The sequence below is a fragment of the Petromyzon marinus genome, chromosome 36 (assembly GCF_048934315.1).
Source record: "Petromyzon marinus isolate PM22_M1 ecotype Great Lakes invasive population chromosome 36, UKy_Petmar_22M1.pri1.0, whole genome shotgun sequence".
Taxonomy (NCBI): Eukaryota; Metazoa; Chordata; class Hyperoartia; order Petromyzontiformes; family Petromyzontidae; genus Petromyzon; species Petromyzon marinus.
Genome location: NC_133702.1, coordinates 6250005 through 6269728, shown reverse-complemented (window position 1 = coordinate 6269728; position 19724 = coordinate 6250005). Strand labels below are relative to the sequence as shown.

Sequence of the window (19724 nt, the reverse complement as noted above, 5' to 3'; positions counted from 1 at the left end):
TGCGGGCAAGTGCTGTTAGTGAGCGCCCACCCTATTAAGTTAATTAACTAGTCACATATAATCAATCTCATGCTTTGATCAAATAAAATGTATAACAATCTGAATGGGTTGCAGTCTGAACAGTGCCTTGAATGTGGCGTGAATGTGGTACATCGCGGATAACAGATGTTCGAGGCTACATGGCATTATGGGCAGCAGAGCGCAGTGTAGCAAAATACATGACAAGCGTGGTCAAGTATGGTCAAATAAACCGCACGACCCACATGGCATATAGAGACCATCATCCAACAGTGGATTGACAAAAGGGCTATTGAATGTCTATCAATCTCTCAAATGACAGTTCTGCATTTAAGTTACAGTTGATATATTCATCCCATTTGTGCTGCGAAGAATTGCCAACGGAAATGTTTGAATGTGTGGCGGTGCTTTCAAGATCATAATGTCCCTGTCATAGCCGGCAGCCTGTAGACTTGGCAAGAACAGACGTGGAACGTCACAAGAAACATCAGATTGAACGAAATCAATGAAAAAACATAACACTGCGTATTGTTCTATTGTTGCTGTTGTTTACTTGGGCATGGCTCGCTGACAGACTCCCTCGGGAGCTCTTTACTCTCTGTGGAGGCCCTAAAGAGCTTGCGGAGTCTCAAATGGAAAGCATTCCATCCTATCAAGTTACATTTGCGGTAGCCAGCATCCATCCCATATCCATTCCCTCCCACTCATCCTTCCTTCCCGGCCTCCTCCCTCACTCTCTTATCTTCTCACTTGTCGAATCCATCACGTCTCATTTTTCACAAGAGGCGTGTTGTCTCACTGGGCTCCCACCTGCATGAACTAAAAAAAACAAAGAACTGTCGTCATTATATGAACATCTACAGCCCTTTAGTGCATGCACCGCTGAATGACGTGCCGAAATCATTGCAAGTTGATGAAAGCAGGGAATATATGTGGGAACACAGAAGTACAGCACAGCTATTTACTTGTCTACACTGCCTTTTGTTGCCCACCACGTAGTCCTGCTGGCCTTATGCTCATCTTTCTTGATGCGGTGGTCATCCATTCGAGCAAAGTCCGGGCTCAAGCTTTGCTTAGTTTCCGAGATCTGACAAGATCGTGCACATTTCTCAGACGCTTCATTACTACGCTGCACGTCCATGTGGTGTCACCTTATCTGGAAACCACCTACGCAAGAGGCAACACCACCGTTTAGCGCATCGACCACTCTCCCATCGTATCCTTATCGGCTGATAACAGTCAACATATTCAGGGTCAGTAAATCGACCACTCTCCCCTAAATCCAATCAGCTGATGAGCCACGTGAACCCGGCACCCTTGGCCAGTATATTGAACCACGCCCTGTAGATCAAAACTATTGAGGGATCACATCCACTGGTGGTGAATCGACCACACCCTTCGAATATCATCAGATGATGTGCACGTACGAACAGGTGGCGCCGCAGAAGAACTAGCGGCTCGCAAACAGAAGATTGCGAGTTCAAATCTTGGTAGAGGGCGACTCGGTCCATTGTCTCTCCGCGGTTGATAAGATTAGTACCACGCTGTAGAGAAGTCAACAGTGGTTGTCATATGGATGGACTCACCCCTGTCATGGGAATGATGAATTTCCAACACTGTCTCAGGGCTGTTAACAGCAGATGAGCATCGCCTCCAAGCACATTAGAGCATGGAATCACGAGCGCTTTGTATTTAAAGTTTTCTAAATATTGTTTTTTTTTGCTTCTGCAATTGCTCAGTTGAGCAGGAGAATCACTTTTAATATGAATTTAACTTTCGCTGTCCACATACACTGCTATATCAGCGCACACGGAAAGTGTCATACTTGCCAGGAGCCCTACAGGCTTACGAAGGGGGTAGGCTACACATTATTACATTATTTTTGGCTGGACATTCTTAAAAAAATGTAAACACATACCGATTAACAAAGTCAATCGTGCAGGATCACAAAATGTTTGAAATTTAAATTGACATTTTTTGCTTTGAGAAAATCTGTATAGGCATTCTACCGTTTAAGTCGGTAGGATTGGCGAGCATGCGGTTTTAATATCAAACGTAATCAGCTGATGTTCACATGTGTGCGTGTGTCGCCTTCATAATAATCCTGATGCTAGCGTTATCATAAACAGACATCAATACACTTCTTGGAAGAGACAATCTACCTGTGTAGGACAATACACCGTTTAGATTTCAATCCCGTTACTGATATCTGAATTGGAATTAAGGGCGTCTGTTTCGCCGAAAAGACGGCGTTAGCTGTGTTTTTCGGTTACACGAAAACACGTAACGGCTGCGCAGCGAGAAGGAACAACATGAAGCTTCAAGACTAAACACAGTGCCGACTGAAGCCACGCAACCAAAACTCTGGACCATATAGTGTACAACCGCTGTTGTCCACGATCCTTCAACGGAGGAGGAACAGCAAAACCACACGAACTCTCTCTCCTGAAGCCCTCTCGTGACGAGCTCCTGAACATATCGCCACACACGCAAGAGTAGAATTTTCATGGCTGGCCAATATCAACAATTGTCCTAGCGCTTAGACAAAGATCCTCCCTATAGCCTTAACAGATTGTAGGGGCAAGTTTTGTTAGCGAGCACCTATAAAGGCCGGCACGGCACACGAGGGGGTGGGTGGCCAACACCACGCCCGGCCGCCTTTGTCTCCCTCGTGGCGATGTTTACACGTCGCACCAGGTACTCATTTGAGGCCCAGGACCGGTTCAGATAATTGCCACTGGTGTTGGCCGTGAGCGGGAATCGAACCCGGGTCGCCAGGTTCGTAGCGCAGCGCGCTAACCGCTGCACCACCGCTCCCCACTGCACACTGACACACAGACGTCCAGGTGCGTTCTCGCTGTGTCCAACGCGTGCCAGTCAAACCGACCACGCCCTTTTAAAAGCCATCAGCTGTCACCCCACGTGCTGCACGAGCCCCCACCCTCGCCCCCCAAAGAGTAATAGACCCTCCTCCCTCTGCGCCCCGCCCCACTCCCATTCAATCTTCCGCCCGTCTATTGCCACCTCCCCCTTAGCCTTCGCCCCTCCCCTTCATATGCATAGATCGCCCCGCCTCTATCCACCCTACCCCCCCTAACCCATTCCCCCACTATCTCCCCCAACATTGCCCCTTCCGCCTGCAATTAACATCACTAGCCCCGCCCATGAATTATCTCGCCCCCGCCTCTCTCAACTTAGCCCCGCCCCTCCATCTCCTTCCCCCACCCCTCACGCCGTCGCCCCAGCTTGTCAGTTGCCCGCCCCGCCGGGCACAGCGTGAGGCGATTGGTCGGCGACGCCCCCCCCCCAACCCGCCCAACCCCCCCGCGATGCCCGCCCCGCCCCCCGACGTAACGAGGACGCGGATTGGCGGAGGCGCCGTTAAGCGGCGCTCGGCAAGGACCGCCGCCTGAAAGATGGCGAGGAGGCGATCGGCGGCGGACGCGGCGCTCTCGCCGCTCCGGCGACCGCCCGCGCTGCGGCTGACGTCCCTCGCCTCGCCGCTCGAGCCCCTGCTGCTGCTGGCGCTGCTGCTGCTGGCGCTGGTGCAGCCCGGGGCGCAGGACTCGTTCCCTCAGGGGGAGAGGTGCGTGAGTGCTTGAGTGAGTGAGGTGCGTGTGTGTGTGTGTGTGCGCGCGCGCGGCTGTTTGCCGGTGAGTGAGGGACGTTGGGGATGGGCACGTGGTGGGGTGGATGGGGCCACAGTGAGACAGGGCAAGCGTGGGAGCTTCGGGGAGTGAGAAGGGAAGGGCATGGGCCAAGTGATCCATGTGTCATTGTGAGTGACAGATTGGTGACAGTTATGACCACAGGGCATGGGGCAGTGGTGTCAGAGTGGCATGGTAAGTCAGAGAGAGTGAGAGCATTGGTTAGTGAGAGGGCATGGTTAATGGGAGGTAAGATCGTGAGAGGGCATGGACAGCGAGAGAGCAGTGAGAGCGACTGCATAGTTAATGAGCGAGGAGTGAGTGTATGGTTACTTAGAGAGGACATGGATAGGGTTAAGTGAGAGGGGCATGGGCGGTGAGAGGTGTAATGGGAAGTGAGAGAAGAGATGGTTGGTTCAGAGATGGCAGTGAGAGGGCATGGACAGTGAGAAGGCAAAAAAGATAGCGAATGGGCAGTGAGAAAGATGGGGGCATGGTGAGTGAGAGAGGGAAGTGGGGGTGGCATTCTTGAGTGAAAGGGCACCGAGAGTTCGTGGCTAATGAAAGATAATATGTGAATAGAGGGCAGTGAGATATGGAGAGGGTAGTTAGAGAAGGAGAGAGGGGGGCATTGACAGTGCAGTGGGACAGCCAAGAACAGTGAGTGAATTAAAAAGGGCAGTGTCGGTGTGAGAGAGGGCAGTGTCGGTGTGAGAGAGGGCAGTGTCGGTGTGAGAGAGGGCAGTGTCTGTGTGAGAGAGGGCAGTGTCGGTGTGAGAGAGGGCAGTGTCGGTGTGAGAGAGGGCAGTGTCTGTGTGAGAGAGGGCAGTGTCGGTGTGAGAGAGGGCAGTGTCTGTGTGAGAGAGGGCAGTGTCGGTGTGAGAGAGGGCAGTGTCGGTGTGAGAGAGGGCAGTGTCTGTGTGAGAGAGGGCAGTGTCGGTGTGAGAGAGGGCTGTGTCGGTGTGAGGGAGGGCAGTGTCTGTGTGAGAGAGGGCAGTGTCGGTGTGAGAGAGGGCAGTGTGAGAGAGGGCAGTGTGAGAGAGGGCAGTGTGAGAGAGGGCAGTGTGAGAGAGGGCAGTGTGAGAGAGGGCAGTGTGAGAGAGGGCAGTGTCTGTATGAGAGAGGGCAGTGTCGGTGTGAGAGAGGGCAGTGTAAGAGAGGGCAGTGTGAGAGAGGGCAGTGTCGGTGTGAGAGGGGCAGTGTCTGTGTGAGAGAGGGCAGTGTCGGTGTGAGAGAGGGCAGTGTCGGTGTGAGAGAGGGCAGTGTCTGTGTGAGAGAGGGCAGTGTCGGTGTGAGAGAGGGCAGTGTCGGTGTGAGAGAGGGCAGTGTCGTGTGAGAGAGGGGCAGTGTCTGTGTGAGAGAGGGCAGTGTCTGTGCGAGAGAGGGCAGTGTCGTGTGAGAGAGGGCAGTGTCTGTGTGAGAGAGGGCAGTGTCGGTGTAAGAGAGGGGCAGCGTCGGTGTGAGAGAGGGCAGTGTCTGTGTGAGAGAGGGCAGTGTCTGTGTGAGAGGGCAGTGTCGGTGTGAGAGCGGGCAGTGTCGGTGTGAGAGAGGGCAGTGTGAGAGAGGGCAGTGCCGGTGTGAGAGAGGGCAGTGTCGGTGTGAGAGAGGGGCAGTGTCGGTGTGAGAGGGGGCAGTGTGAGAGAGGGCAGTGTCTGTGTGAGAGATGGGCAGTGTCGGTGTGAGAGAGGGCAGTGTCGGTGTGAGAGAGGGCAGTGTGAGAGAGGGCAGTGTCTGTGTGAGAGATGGGCAGTGTCGGTGTGAGAGAGGGGCAGTGTCGGTGTGAGAGAGGGCAGTGTGAGAGAGGGCAGTGTCGGTGTGAGAGAGGGCAGTGTCGGTGTGAGAGAGGGCAGTGTCGGTGTGAGAGAGGGCAGTGTCGGTGTGAGAGAGGGCAGTGTCGGTGTGAGAGAGGGCAGTGTCGGTGTGAGAGAGGGCAGTGTCGGTGTGAGAGAGGGCAGTGTCGGTGTGAGAGAGGGCAGTGTGAGAGAGGGCAGTGTTTGTGAGAGAGAGGGCAGTGTCTGTGTGAGAGAGGGCAGTGTCGGTGTGAGAGAGGGCAGTGTGAGAGAGGGCAGTGTCGGTGTGAGAGAGGGCAGTGTGAGAGAGGGCAGTGTGAGAGAGGGCAGCGTCGGTGTGAGAGAGGGCAGTGTCTGTGTGAGAGAGGGCAGTGTCGGTGTGAGAGAGGGCAGTGTGAGAGAGGGCAGTGTGAGAGAGGGCAGTGTTAGAGAGGGCAGTGTCTGTGTGAGAGAGGGCAGTGTCGGTGTGAGAGAGGGCAGTGTCGGTGTGAGAGAGGGCAGTGTGAGAGAGGGCAGTGTGAGAGAGGGCAGTGTTAGAGAGGGCAGTGTCGGTGTGAGAGAGGGCAGTGTCGGTGTGAGAGAGGGCAGTGTCGGTGAGAGAGGGCAGTGTTAGAGAGGGCAGTGTCTGTGTGAGAGAGGGCAGTGTCGGTGTGAGAGAGGGCAGTGTCGGTGTGAGAGAGGGCAGTGTCGGTGTGAGAGAGGGCAGTGTCGGTGTGAGAGAGGGCAGTGTGTGAGAGGGCAGTGTCTGTGTGAGAGAGGGCAGTGTGAGAGAGGGGCAGTGTCGGTGTGAGAGAGGGCAGTGTCGGTGTGAGAGAGGGCAGTGTCTGTGTGAGAGAGGGCAGTGTGAGAGAGGGCAGTGTCGGTGTGAGAGAGGGCAGTGTGAGAGAGGGCAGTGTCGGTGTGAGAGAGGGCAGTCGTGTAAGAGAGGGCAGTGTCGGTGTGAGAGAGGGCAGTGCCGGTGTGAGAGAGGGCAGTGTGAGAGAGGGCAGTGTCGGTGTGAGAGAGGGCAGTGTCTGTGTGAGAGAGGGCAGTGTCTGTGTGAGAGAGGGCAGTGTCGGTGTGAGAGAGGGCAGTGTCGGTGTGAGAGAGGGCAGTGTCGGTGTGAGAGAGGGCAGTCGTGTAAGAGAGGGCAGTGTCGGTGTGAGAGAGGGCAGTGTGAGAGAGGGGCAGTGTTGGTGTGAGAGAGGGCAGTGTGAGAGAGGGCAGCGTCTTTGAGAGTGAGCAGAGTCGGCGAGAGAGGGCAGTTTAGTGGAATGGGCAGTGTCAATGAGGGGGAGCGGTGTCTGTGAGAAAGGGCAGTCGCTTCCCCATGGTCGTGTCTATTCTACGTAATGGACATGTAACCCTGGGGTTGCCAACTCATTTCCATCTCACTGCTGTTCATGTTATCACTGCTGAATTGTTATTACCACTGCGACGATGGTGTTGTTTCCATGTTATTATTGATGTCCTCGTAATGTTCTCATTTATAGTGTTTTCCACATTAATATGTATACAACGTATTAAAATATTGATGCCGGTTGCTGCGTGACCACTTATTGCGTTAAATGTGTCAACGTATTCGCGTATGTTGTATCATTGTTATTAAAATATAACGTATATTTTCCCTACCACATAGTGTATAGGGCACTGGGTTTTGCAGACCAGCGTGTTTACGTGTCGTAAGAAACGCAGCCCGTTAAAAAATGAAGGCGCAACAACGGCTGGACGTACAGATTGCATGTGTAAGGCTTTGTGTGTGTGCGCGCATGTGTGTGTGTGTCGAGCGGATCACAAGCGGAGGGAAAAGAGTGTCATGGAGATGACTCCGATGGAAAGGAGGCGTGTAGGAAAGGAGCTTTGGGCTGAGAAGATTCTATCGGCACGATTCCGTCCTCCGTGGGCAATCGCTGCCCCCAATCTCCATCACCCTACATATTGCAGCAGCTGCCGCCGCCGCCGCCGTAGCTGCCAGCGATATTCATCTCGTGTCAGGCGGGAGAGGAGGGATAGCACTCGCGGGGCTACGGGGCGAGCATGGGTGTGCGATCTCTTCCACCATCCCCCCCTCGCCACCCCTCTCACCCACCATGCCTCTCACCCACCATGCCTCTCACCCACCATCCCTCTCACCCACCACGCCTCTCACCCACCACCCCTCTCACCCACCACCCCTCTCACCCACCATGCCTCTCACCCACCATGCCTCTCACTCACCACGCCTCTCACCCACCACCCCTCTCACCCACCACCCCTCTCACCCACCATGCCTCTCACCCACCATCCCTCTCACCCACCACCCCTCTCACCCACCATGCCTCTCACCCACCATCCCTCTCACCCACCACCCCTCTCACCCACCATCCCTCTCACCCACCATGCCTCTCACCCACCATGCCTCTCACCCACCATCCCTCTCACCCACCACCCCTCTCACCCACCACCCCTCTCACCCACCACCCCTCTCACCCACCACCCCTCTCACCCACCATGCCTCTCACCCACCATCCCTCTCACCCACCACCCCTCTCACCCACCATGCCTCTCACCCACCATCCCTCTCACCCACCACCCCTCTCACCCACCATCCCTCTCACCCACCATGCCTCTCACCCACCATGCCTCTCACCCACCATGCCTCTCACCCACCATCCCTCTCACCCACCACCCCTCTCACCCACCATCCCTCTCACCCACCATGCCTCTCACCCACCATGCCGCTCACCCACCATCCCTCTCACCCACCATCCCTCTCTCCCCCAACCCTGCATTAAAGCTCTTTGTATTATGGCTCTAAATGCGTGAGTCTCATATAGAGCGTGAGGCTCATTGAGCGTGAGCCACGCTCGCCCGCCTACCTATCTCCTCTTGTTGCGTGTCATTATAACTGCTGTGACAACATTGCCGCCCCCCCTTTTTTTTGCTTTATACCCTCGCATACAGTACGCAAACAACTGTGTACGCATTTACTTCATGTATGCCATTTGGCCACATGTTGGGTTTGTGCAACAGGGAGACCGGCCGGCTAGGTTGTGACCAGCTAGCTATTTTAGCCGGTCCGGACAGCCAATGCTTGCCTTAAAAAGGCTGGTGCGCCTGGCTATGTTTAGCCGCTACTGTACCAAGAAATTGGGGAGGGGGGGTGTTTGGGGGGGGGGGACACAGCCAGACAGCCGGCTTGGCTGACTGGCCGTCTTAGGGTGGGGGGAAGATATTGGCGCACGAATACCTGCCGGAGTAGCTGTGTTGATCCTCTTTGGTTCTTTCGGTAAAGTCACGTAGGTATGAAATATTAAATATAAGAAGTAAATGTGTTTTTTTATTCTATGGGATTTATTTATCTATTTTTATTATTATTTTATACCCACGTGACTTTACCGAAAGAACCAAAGAGTATGGATCCCTGCAGTCACGAAAACCTCAAATCTAGCTGTGTTGAGACTACTCAGGGGTTGGGGGAGTTGGGTACATTTTCATCGTGCCCTGCCACCTCTGTCAAGCCAAGGCCAGCCCCCTGCCTCCCCTCCCCCGTCCACAAATCGCTCACTTTTTCGATTCACTCAAGTGTAGTTCCTTAGGCTATTTTGGGCTGAACAGATCTGAGGGGGGAGCGAGAGGATCCATTTGATTCCTGGGTGATAGCTGCCCCATGTGACTTGATCTCAAGACACTTGCATGTGATATGATTGCGTTTTAAGTTATGGATTGTCGTGTTGTGGTGGTGGTCATCAATTGTTGAGGCCTATTTTATTTATGTTTGGAAAAATATTTTTTAGCACTGTGTAGTTTTTTTCTTTTGTTAATGTGTCATGTATTATTTATTTGGTATAAATAATGTTCCAAATAAATAATATAGATTTACTCTCCAGATTAGTTATTTGTGTTCTTTGTGCAATATTTTATTGTGCAAAAATCCACATGCCATTGTTCCTTTTTTATATTTGTACATGTCTGTGTTCTTTATTTTTGTGTTGACTTGCACTGGCCATGTTTTTGTGCGTATATAACTCAAGTTCACTGCAAGCGATATGGGTGTCTTCCTGTTTGTTTTCCAGTGACAATAACATGACATAAACAACATTTATCATATTGTTCATATCACTAACAATCTACGTCATATTCTTTGGGTCTTTCGGTAAAGTCACGTAGGTGGAACAATAAAATAATAAAAAAATGGCGATTGCTTGTGTTGCGACCGAAACGTGATATTTTTATTCTGTTTTATTCACTTTATTTTTTTGTTCCATCTACGTGACTTTGCCGAAAGACCCAAAGAATACGAATTCCTGCAGTCACGAAAGCGTTAAGTCAAAATCTACGTCATTACAACAATATTTCATGTTAATATCCACGGCACATGCATAAATATTACCAAGACAAATGTACAACTACATTACAACCAGAACTGAAGCCACACTATATCCACAACCAGTATATAAACTACTACCACATAACCCCTACGAAAACCACATACGTACAACATCTGCAATATAACCACAACCGCATTATAATCACACCCATAACCACATTATTACCAGAATATAACGACCAATGTATAACCACAACCACAATTGTCAGCATAAAAGCACAACAGGGACGTGCGGGCAGGGGAGGCAGAGCCTCACCTGTCATACTCCAATGAAAATAGCTGTTACTAAAAGTAAAATAATAATAATAATAATAATCAAATTAAATAAATATTAAGATTTTTCCACTGATCTGTGTTATAAATGTCATTTCTGTACGATTCCAGTCATTTTTTAAAGTCAAAATCGCCAAATTTGCGGAGCTCCGCTGCAAATACAGGAAGAGACGAGAGGTGAGGCAGCGACGAGCTCAGCCTCCCCTCTGATTGCGCAACCCCTCAGTAACTGGATGGAGCGCGGGCAATAAGCATGTGCCTGTTACTATCTCAGTATGTCACCAATGTAATGTTTGTAGACCCCTTCATTTCATGTACTCGCCTTCCATACTCCAGGTAACGTATTTCACGTATGTGTATAAAGATATTTAGGCTCGCTGGTCTTGTCATGGAACTGCAATGAAAAAGCACCAGGGGAGGCAGCTATCACATCTGCCTCATCAGTGAGGCCACGCCCCCTCCGTGAGGCCACGCCCCCCCTCAGTGTGTGAATCTGGCTCTGACACTAGCCAGTGCCTCCCCAGGCATTAACCTCACCGCACGTCAATGAAGCACAATATAACACACAAACACAAAATCCACATAACCATAACCACATGAACACAACTAAAACCACCATATAACATCCACATAACCACAGCCATAATATTATACAAAAAATGAGCATATAACCAACCATCACCACAACAACGCCATTACAACTATAACCACAGAAAGAGACTCATTTAAGTTCAACCACCCCATTTCCATACCTGTCAACCTCTTATCAGTGCCTATCTTATTACAGACCAATTCAGACCTTATTGGTCACCTCGTGCCTTTATAAATCTCAACGTTCATCCTACAAGGTCCCATCACAAGGGAGAAACACAAACAAATAGACCATTTTTTGTGTCCGTATTGCAACGCCTGTACGCCGTATGGACCTGAAAACTCAATTTCCCTTTACAAGAATACGGGTAAACAGCATGGGCTGACAGGTATGCATTTCTAAACACAATCATAACTCCCACATAGCCACCACTAGCACCTCCTATTAGCATGGTTGGCTACGTATGGTGCGAAAGAAGTTCTACATCCACACATAACCTGCAACCATAAATACCATATAACTACAACATCCGCAATATAACCACAACATCCGCAATATAACCACAACTATGACCACAACATCCGCACTATAATCACAACTATGACCACAACATCCGCAATATAACCACAACTATAACTACAACATCCGCAATATAACCACAACTATGACCACAACATCCGCACTATAACCACAACTATGACCACAACATCCGCAATATAACCACAACTATAACCACAACATCCGCAATATAACCACAACTATAACCACAACATTCGCACTATAACCACAACTATGACCACAACATCCGCAATATAACCACAATTATAACCACAACATCCGCAATATAACCACAACTATAACCACAACTATAACCACAACATCCGCACTATAACCACAACTATAACCACAATTATAACCACAACATCCGCAATATAACCACAATTATAACCACAACATCCGCAATATAACCACAACTATAACCACAACATCCGCAATATAACCACAACTATAACCACAACATCTGCAATATAACCATAACTGTGACATCCGCAAATCTGGACTGTACCAACTCGGACTGAGAGCAAGAGTATTGTGCACGCGAGTGTTGCCTATTAAATATTGTTTTTTTTTGCCCGCTGCAGCATGTTAATTAAAAGTAATACATCAATGTTGGGTATATGTGTTACATATATTACTGGTAGGAACCTCCTCGTTACACCAGCCCACAGGGGATTATTGTGTCCGTCCGTCTGTCGTGCATCCAAAAATGGGAGGGGTGGGGCTGGGTGGGGAGGGGCTGGGTGGGGAGGGTGGGGAGGAGCTGGGTGCGGAGGGGAGGGTGGGGAGGGGCTGGGTGGGGGGAGGGTGGGGAGGGGCTGGGTGGGGGGAGGGTGGGGAGGGACTGGGTGGGGGGAGGGTGGGGAGGAGCTGGGTGGGGGGTGGGAGGGGTGGGGCTGGGTGGGGAGGGGCTGGGTGGGGAGAGCTGGTCACCCCGTGGTGCCCTTATAAAACTCAACGTTTAACCTACTCACGCCGGCTTGTGCCCGCCCTCACAGTCGGGCATATTTGCGGAATACACCACGTGGTGCCGCCGTTGACCCTGGCCATTGACCGAGCAACCCAACGTTCCTACCAGCTCCCTCCGCAGGAATGTGTTTACTCACCTCACACAATTTCCCGGGAATGTCGTAGGCAAGATGTTTTTTTCTTTGTGTGCGTGTTTTCCTCTCATGCACCGTTTGGGAGATCCAGAGCGTGACAGACGGACGGACACTTGACAATTCTATTTTATTTTAAATACCTGTAACAGACTGTGATTTAATAAAAATAAATATACGTTTGGGCAGTGCATAACTTTCAAAATCGTTAAGGCAGTTGTCCAGACATGTATGGACCGTATCACACTTGGAGTCGAGAGGGTGGGGGGAGATTTTATTGCATTTTCAATCGGAGCCAAAAAAGACACATGGGATAATTTTGCATTTGCAGATTGAAATGTTGGAACCCCTGCTTTCTTATCCCCTGGTCATCAAAGGCCTTGTGGCTTTCCAAGCAGACAACCAGACACTTAAATCAGCGTAGCACAGGTCAACCTTTATGGATGTTCAAAAGCAGCTCAGATAAGAGGCAACATTTGTAAGATTATATCGTACCACCTCTTAGTAAAGTTGATCCATTATACAAGTAAATCTGTGGTGCTTATCCAACATACATCCACCGAGGCCACCTAAAAAATTGCAAAGACTCACAGCTGATAAAATGTTAATAATCTCTACAAAATATTACATGTCACCATAACGCAAATGTCCTTAACGTGTGAAGAGGGAGTATGTGGTGCAAAGCACAGAAACGATACAAACTTCTGCTTAGACAAACACAAACCCAAATCTCAATGTATTAATTTACAGTCTGTAGATTTTGAATGTTATCGTAGTCCAATATCGAGACAATAATCCGAAAACAATGCGGAAAAAAGTCAGCCTTTTGTATTGGAAGCAAGTTTTTTTAAGTGAACGCGCTTATGTGTATTGAAAACGATATCGGAATTCTGAATGCAAGTTCATGCATGGTCAACCTGGCCCGTGTTACTCATCACGAACATAATTATACCGTCTGATGTTTAAATTGCACGCTCTCAAAATAGGCCAGATACTCTAGTATGGCCTTCGAGACAATTACCTGCAAAGAGGCCGTCCATAAATGACGTCACGCGATTTTGGACGATTTTTGACCCCCCCCCCTCGTCACACGGCGTCACAAAAAGTCAGACCCCCGCTTCAAATATGACGTCACAAAGCGCTGCCCCCCCCAACCATATTTACATTTTTAAAATAAAACATGCTTCAAATCGCTTTAAACTATTGTCATTGTCGTGCGTATTTAATGCGGCGCTGCACTCTGATGTTGTAAGAGAAACCATTTATTAAAAAGTCTATTTAATTAAGTAGAACGTGTTGTTAAAGTTGCGCATTTTGATGTGACGTCACATTTTGCAAACCTCCCCCCCCCCTCGTCACACATCGTCACAAATGTCTGACTCCCCCCCCCCCCCCCCTAGGTGCGTGACGTCATTTATGGACTGCCCCAAATGCACACGCGTGTGTGTGAATCCTGATCAATCTTCATATGTCCTCGTCTATAAACAACAACACAGCCGAACTACAAGTCCTTTTTAAAGAAGTAGAATGTCAATTGCAAGGCAACACAAGTGCCCTCTGGAAAACCTTGTGAAGCTCAGCCCACAGCGATGTGTACACACAGACCCCTGTCTCTTGCTCACAACCACCTTCTTCTGTGCAGTAAACCTGGACCGGAATTCTGCAGGGACATTTGAACAATGATAAATACAGTACTTCTGCATATATAAATAACTCTGCTGTCAAATGGACATTATCAAAATATGTAGACATGCATACTTCTTCATCATGTATATAAATCTCTCGATATGCTTATCACTTTAGACTGCAAATCTTTACAGGAAGCTCGTTCCGTTGTATTCTGCATTTGCACGTGTAAGCAAAAATGAACGCAATTATAATTTAACTTGTAAAAATGGAACGCTTCTTCACAGACCATTGTCTTAAATGAACAATAATAAATAATTAGCAGTGCTTTGTCAATCCACCGTCGGATGAAAGCCTTCCCACATTGTTGAAGCCTTAGGGGACTGCTTGACAATACATCACAGGTTGGTCATGGCGGGTTGCTTTAGACAGGCCCCCCAGGATCTGTTCAGATGTCACTCGCTATTGATGTTAGCCATGGTCAGGAATTGAACTTGAGGTCACCAGGTTGGTAGCTCAGTGGCTAATCGCTGTGCCACCGTTCCACATTGTGCTACTCATTAAAATAAATATTTTTTAACTAATTGTAAACTTCACAGTTCGATGCGATAAGTTGTGCCTTGGAAAGTCCAAAGCAGCACGTACAAGCTTAATTGGTTATTTATTACTGCATGTATCCTTTTAACGTTAATTAGGCTAATTGGATCACAGTGTGTTGCTAGTTGCTGAATTTAAGAAAGTTTGCTGCTAAATGGACTAGAGATTATGCGCTGTGTGTGTGTGTTTCTCATCCGTTACACCTTCCCATTGAATTTGAGTGATGTGAGCCCATTGTTCGTTGTAATCCGCACAAAAACTTAATGTTGCTGGCTTTTACTCTGAACAAGGCTCTCGTTTAGTATTTTTTTCATCAAAACAAAAAAGCTATGATGGCTCAAATACAACGCTTTCCTCACTCTTAATGCATTTCAAACGAGGGAGGTTGTGTGTAGCTGACAGATAATTTTGTGCAGCTGGTTCCCACCCCCCTTATTCAACGCAGGAAATGCCACAGTTGTCTGCTTCGTGCATCGTAAAACAAATAAACAATGCCTTTAAAAAAAACACCTTGGGAAAAAATAGTGCCTCTTGGCAGTGTTTTAAGCGTGCAAACGTAACCGGTCTAGTCCCACCACTCGGGCAGATTAAATTGTAGCAGTTTAGTGTTCTGAGAGAAACCAATTAAGTAATAGAATAGAACAAAACCCCATTATGAAATGAGACGAGATCTGCAGATTTTGAAGAACAAAACTACTTAATAGTTTTGTTTATTTATAAGCTGCTGTACTTGTCTCGAAGCGTTAATTATTATATACACCTGCGGGCATCTACGTTGTGTAATACTGTGGAGAGATATTTTGTGTGTGATGGCATTTGAACGCGTCTATGACTAAATCACCTGGAAGGCACCCAGTTTCATCAGATCTTGGATGCTAAGCAGCGCTGAGCCAGGATAGCACTTGGGTGAGCGACCCCCCCCCCCCAGGCACCGCAGTGGCGAGATGTTTACTACCTTGCCTGGTATACAGGAAGTCGTTGGTTCAATCCACTACCCTGACACCTGCTGCTGTATATTTGGAGTTTGCATGTCTCTCTCCCCGTGGTCGTGTGGATTTTTCTCCGGGTACTCTGGTTCCCTCTACATTTAGAAACATTGCGTTTCAAGTATTTGTTTGCTATAAATTTCCACACGATAAGCCACTTCGTTGAGCTATCATTTGTGGCCAGGTCGCTTCTGAAAAAGAGCTTTACATGGTCAAATAAAAATAGTTTATAGTTTATCAAACAGATGTTGTGGGCTGTGGCAGGGCTACATTGTCAGCAGAGGACTGCAGCAAAATCCATCGTACCGTACTTCTACGGCCCCCGCGTCCATTCTCATCGCCTTCACCGATCCTGCGCTTGACCAGCATGGTGAGTTATGGTCACGTAATCCCCCGGCAACCAGCACGGTGTGGGAAGGCCCTCGTCCACCAGTGGTTTGACGAAAGGGCTGTCCATGCGCACGTGCACGCTAAGTATTCGGAGAGGAGTGACATCGTGATTGCTTCGCTCGCTTCTCTGCTCTCCCGAGTTACATCCCAAATGAGAGCCCGTGGCCAGGTCGTCCTTAAATAAATACCTGTCCCCCTCACCCTTCTACTGCAGCCGCTGCGTTGAGAGTGTGGTCCTCATGGCTCCTCTACAATCCTATTTTCATGTCGGTCGGAAAACAAAGGCACTCCAGCAATACACTCCACATGCCCTCCTCTCGGACTGTCGCTACGAGCTCGTTTGTACGAGTACGTACAAGCCGTGGCCCTTCTTGTGTCAATTTACTTGCTGTATGAGGGCCTCCCCGTGCTGTGGGCCGTGGGGGTTAATTGACCATGCTCCATCGCACTGGGTGGGCAGTGCGGTTTGGTGAAGGAGGGAAGTGTATATACGTTGGAAAGTCGAGTACAATAACGGAGTTTGCTTGACTGCTCTCTGTTGACTGAAACATAGCTCATTTATCCATTTGAAATTATTTCGGCTTTTTTTTTAAGGATATGCGTTTCCAGTATTCCATTAAGATGCGAGCAATGGAAACTAACGTGAAAGAGTGCCGTGTGGCTTTGGGTAAAGAGAGATGCTTACGGAATTGAAGGTAGAAGTAGTTTTGTGGCATTGTCTTCCAGGGTCAATCTCTTGACTTGTGACGCTTGCCTGACTGACAGTAGAATTCCAGAAGGATGTTTCTGCGCTTCTTGGAAAAAAATATACGATGGGCACAATTGGTTATGTTGCATATATTTATGAAATCCTCTGAAAATATAGAGAACGAATGAACACTAGTCTGCCTGCCTCCTTAATTGGAGCTCTGTCTTACCATCTAGTGGGGCATCTGGGAATTTGTGGGCGAAAATGACCAGACAGGTGACACGGTGACACAAGCAAAAAATGGACAAAAATATATTCCCAATTGTGCTTTCGGCCGCATGTCGTGGGACAAACGTATTTATATTCGTGACTCTCGCAGTGAGCATTGCACCACCATGTGTCATAGAAGCAGCCCAGAAGATGACATCACAGTAATTCTGTTGAAGTTGTGGCAGAATGCTTCTGTAGCAGCACGAGGGTCACACCTTTTGTATGTCTGTAAAACATATTTCTTTAGCACGCATCAATCGGACTATTTTCTTTATTCTTACCGCTACAGTATGCAAATAAAAAAATAATAACGACCTTTCATGCAATATTTTTTTGTGCAGTCATTGGTGACTGGGCTGAAACGAACTTATTTACATTGAAAGGCCAGTTTAATCACAGGTGGCCGCTGGGATTCGAACGGAAGACTCGGCGGTGATGCGATGTTGACCGACGAAATTCCAAGTATGGTCGTGGCAATATCCCCCCGAGTCACCCCGACTCCTCCTGGGAGCACATTCATAAACAGAGGGGTAAAGATAATTTGAAAGTGGGTGCTCTTAACCTCATGGGCCACGCTGAACAAGGGGCTCCTTTATTGGATCGTGTTGGCTTTTAATTGCATTTATGTACATTTATTTGGCAGCCTGCTCTTGCTTAGCAGTATATTCTGCTGCAGTTTTGGCAGCTGCCCTTCGCCTGCCGCTAAATTGATATTACGGAGTGGCTGGCTGGCCTTGTGTAAATAAATACTTCATTTCGAGCCTCGAGTATTGGAGTTTAACGTGTGTCTGTGGCAGATTCGTATTTTGCTGCAAATGTTTGAAACAGACCCCAGCTTTCCCTGAGCTCTTTGATAGCATTTTAACAATATAATTTTCTGCAATTATATTTAATCCCGATTGTGCTATGTGCATCTTGTCATGAAACAAAGTATCCATTTGAAACTGGAAAAGCGATTGCAACCATTTGTGTTGGAGATCAGCCAACAGAAGTGGGTATCACAGATCTGCCTCTGAGATCCGTTCAAGTTACCTCTGTTCCACACAGTAGAGAAGCACCACTTTCCCACTTGCTTTGCCACTGAGAATAATGTTTGTCACGTGAAAGTCAAACCAATTTTATTTCATTCTCAGGTTTCGAATTTAGCTGAACTTAGTGCAGCACCAAACTTAATATGATGCGGTGCAGTCTTTGGTGACCGGGCTGAGGCCATCAACTCCCCCTACACATGGGGAACCCCATTTAATAACGGGCGGCTGTCTGGATATGAACCTTGGATATGAACGGTACCAACTTAATTCACTGAACTCTGAGCCACTTGGACACCTCATTGTACAATATCTGAACACGTTCAAGTAAGCATTGTGTTCGGTGGTGTTGTTCGTGGTGGAAGTGTGTGTGTTATTGAAATGTGCAGATATAATCGAGCACTCGCAGACTTTGTAGGAACTATGCGAGAATATTGTCGAGCAGTAACCTTTTGTCCAACGGTGAATAAAGAATAACTGATGGTTTATCATCTGTATCACCACTACAAATTGATCTCTGTGCAAAAAACATGGATAGGAAGGCTGAAGCATGGAGAGGCTCTCAACCAGCAGTAGGGCATGTCTGAGAATCGTGCTCACACTAATTAAGGCGATGGTAATGACAGTTGTATTAAAAAAAAATGTGCAATTGCCTGCATTGTAGAGTGGCAAAATAAATTTAGCACACGCGATATACCTCCTTCATTTCCAGTGAAGAGAATAGTTCACCGAGGTGCTCCCACCGTGTTGTTTATCAGCCCGGTAAGATAGGTTGGGAGGTGCACGAGGATATGACATCAGCAAGTAACCCTGGAGACAAACCTTGGGCAGAGGCCGCTTCACAGACGCAAACAATCGGGGGGCCCTCTTTCTACCCCCCCCCCCGTACGAACAATTCGTACCAATGATTCCGTGATACCTGTCGCAGATGCATGTGTGCTCGAGAAATATTCTCCCCCTTTGATTGTGGCATCATTTGGGTCGGTCGGTTTTGTCCGGTGTGTGCCCGAAGGATATGTTTGTTTTTCCCCCCTCCTCCAGTATACATATTTAATAAGCCATGCACTCCCACCGCCCAGTTGTAGTGTCTGCGCGATGAGCGTGTGTGTGGGGTTTTTGTTATTGTTGTTGTGTGACGCACCGCGCAGCTGGCAACGTGGCTCCTCTGCAGCAGCATCAGGAGATGTGGGCGCTGTCTAGCGTCAGTTGATGACGTGGTTGATGACGTGGTTAATGACGTGGTTAATGACGTGGTTAATGACGTGGTTAATGACGTGGTTAATGACGTGGTTAATGACGTGGTTAATGACGTGGTTAATGACGTGGTTAATGACGTGGTTAATGACGTCGTTAATGACGTGGTTGATGACGTTGGTTGATGACGTTAATGACGTTGATTGATGACGTCGTTAATTACGTTGGTTGATGACGTCGTTAATGACGTCGGTTGATGACGTCGTTAATGACGTCGGTTGATGACACCATGCGTCAGCTCGCGTGTGGCGTCTGTCTCGACATTCCGTGAATCGAGCAGTTTGGGTCCACCCATGTGGGGACGTGTTGTTCCTGTCCTTCAGATTATATTTATTTTGCTGCCATAAATTTCCACGCGATGGTAAGACATTTCAGTGAGCTGTCATTTGTGATAGCCCAGTCGCTTGGCGATATATCTCAGTGGAGCATACCTGATAAAATAAAAATAGTTTTTAGTTTTATTTGTATCTTTTATTTTTTTAAAGTGATTGGCTTACCTTTCCTATACTTTGAACTCCTGTCGTGTTTTTTTTATTATTATTGTAGCGTTCTAACCTGG

General features: G+C 48.5%; 1 protein-coding gene across 3 annotated transcripts in view; it reads left to right on the top strand.

Annotated features, from left to right (window-relative positions):
- Positions 1-3419: 3419 nt before the first annotated feature.
- Positions 3420-19724, top strand: part of LOC116949362 (voltage-dependent calcium channel subunit alpha-2/delta-2-like) — a 112099-nt gene continuing 95794 nt past the window's right edge. For all 3 annotated transcript variants that reach the window (XM_032966592.2, XM_032966591.2, XM_032966590.2), the window contains exon 1: positions 3420-3604. In XM_032966592.2, the coding sequence (XP_032822483.2) occupies positions 3435-3604 (170 nt within the window). In that variant the 5' untranslated portion in view covers positions 3420-3434. The remainder of the gene's footprint in view (positions 3605-19724) is intronic.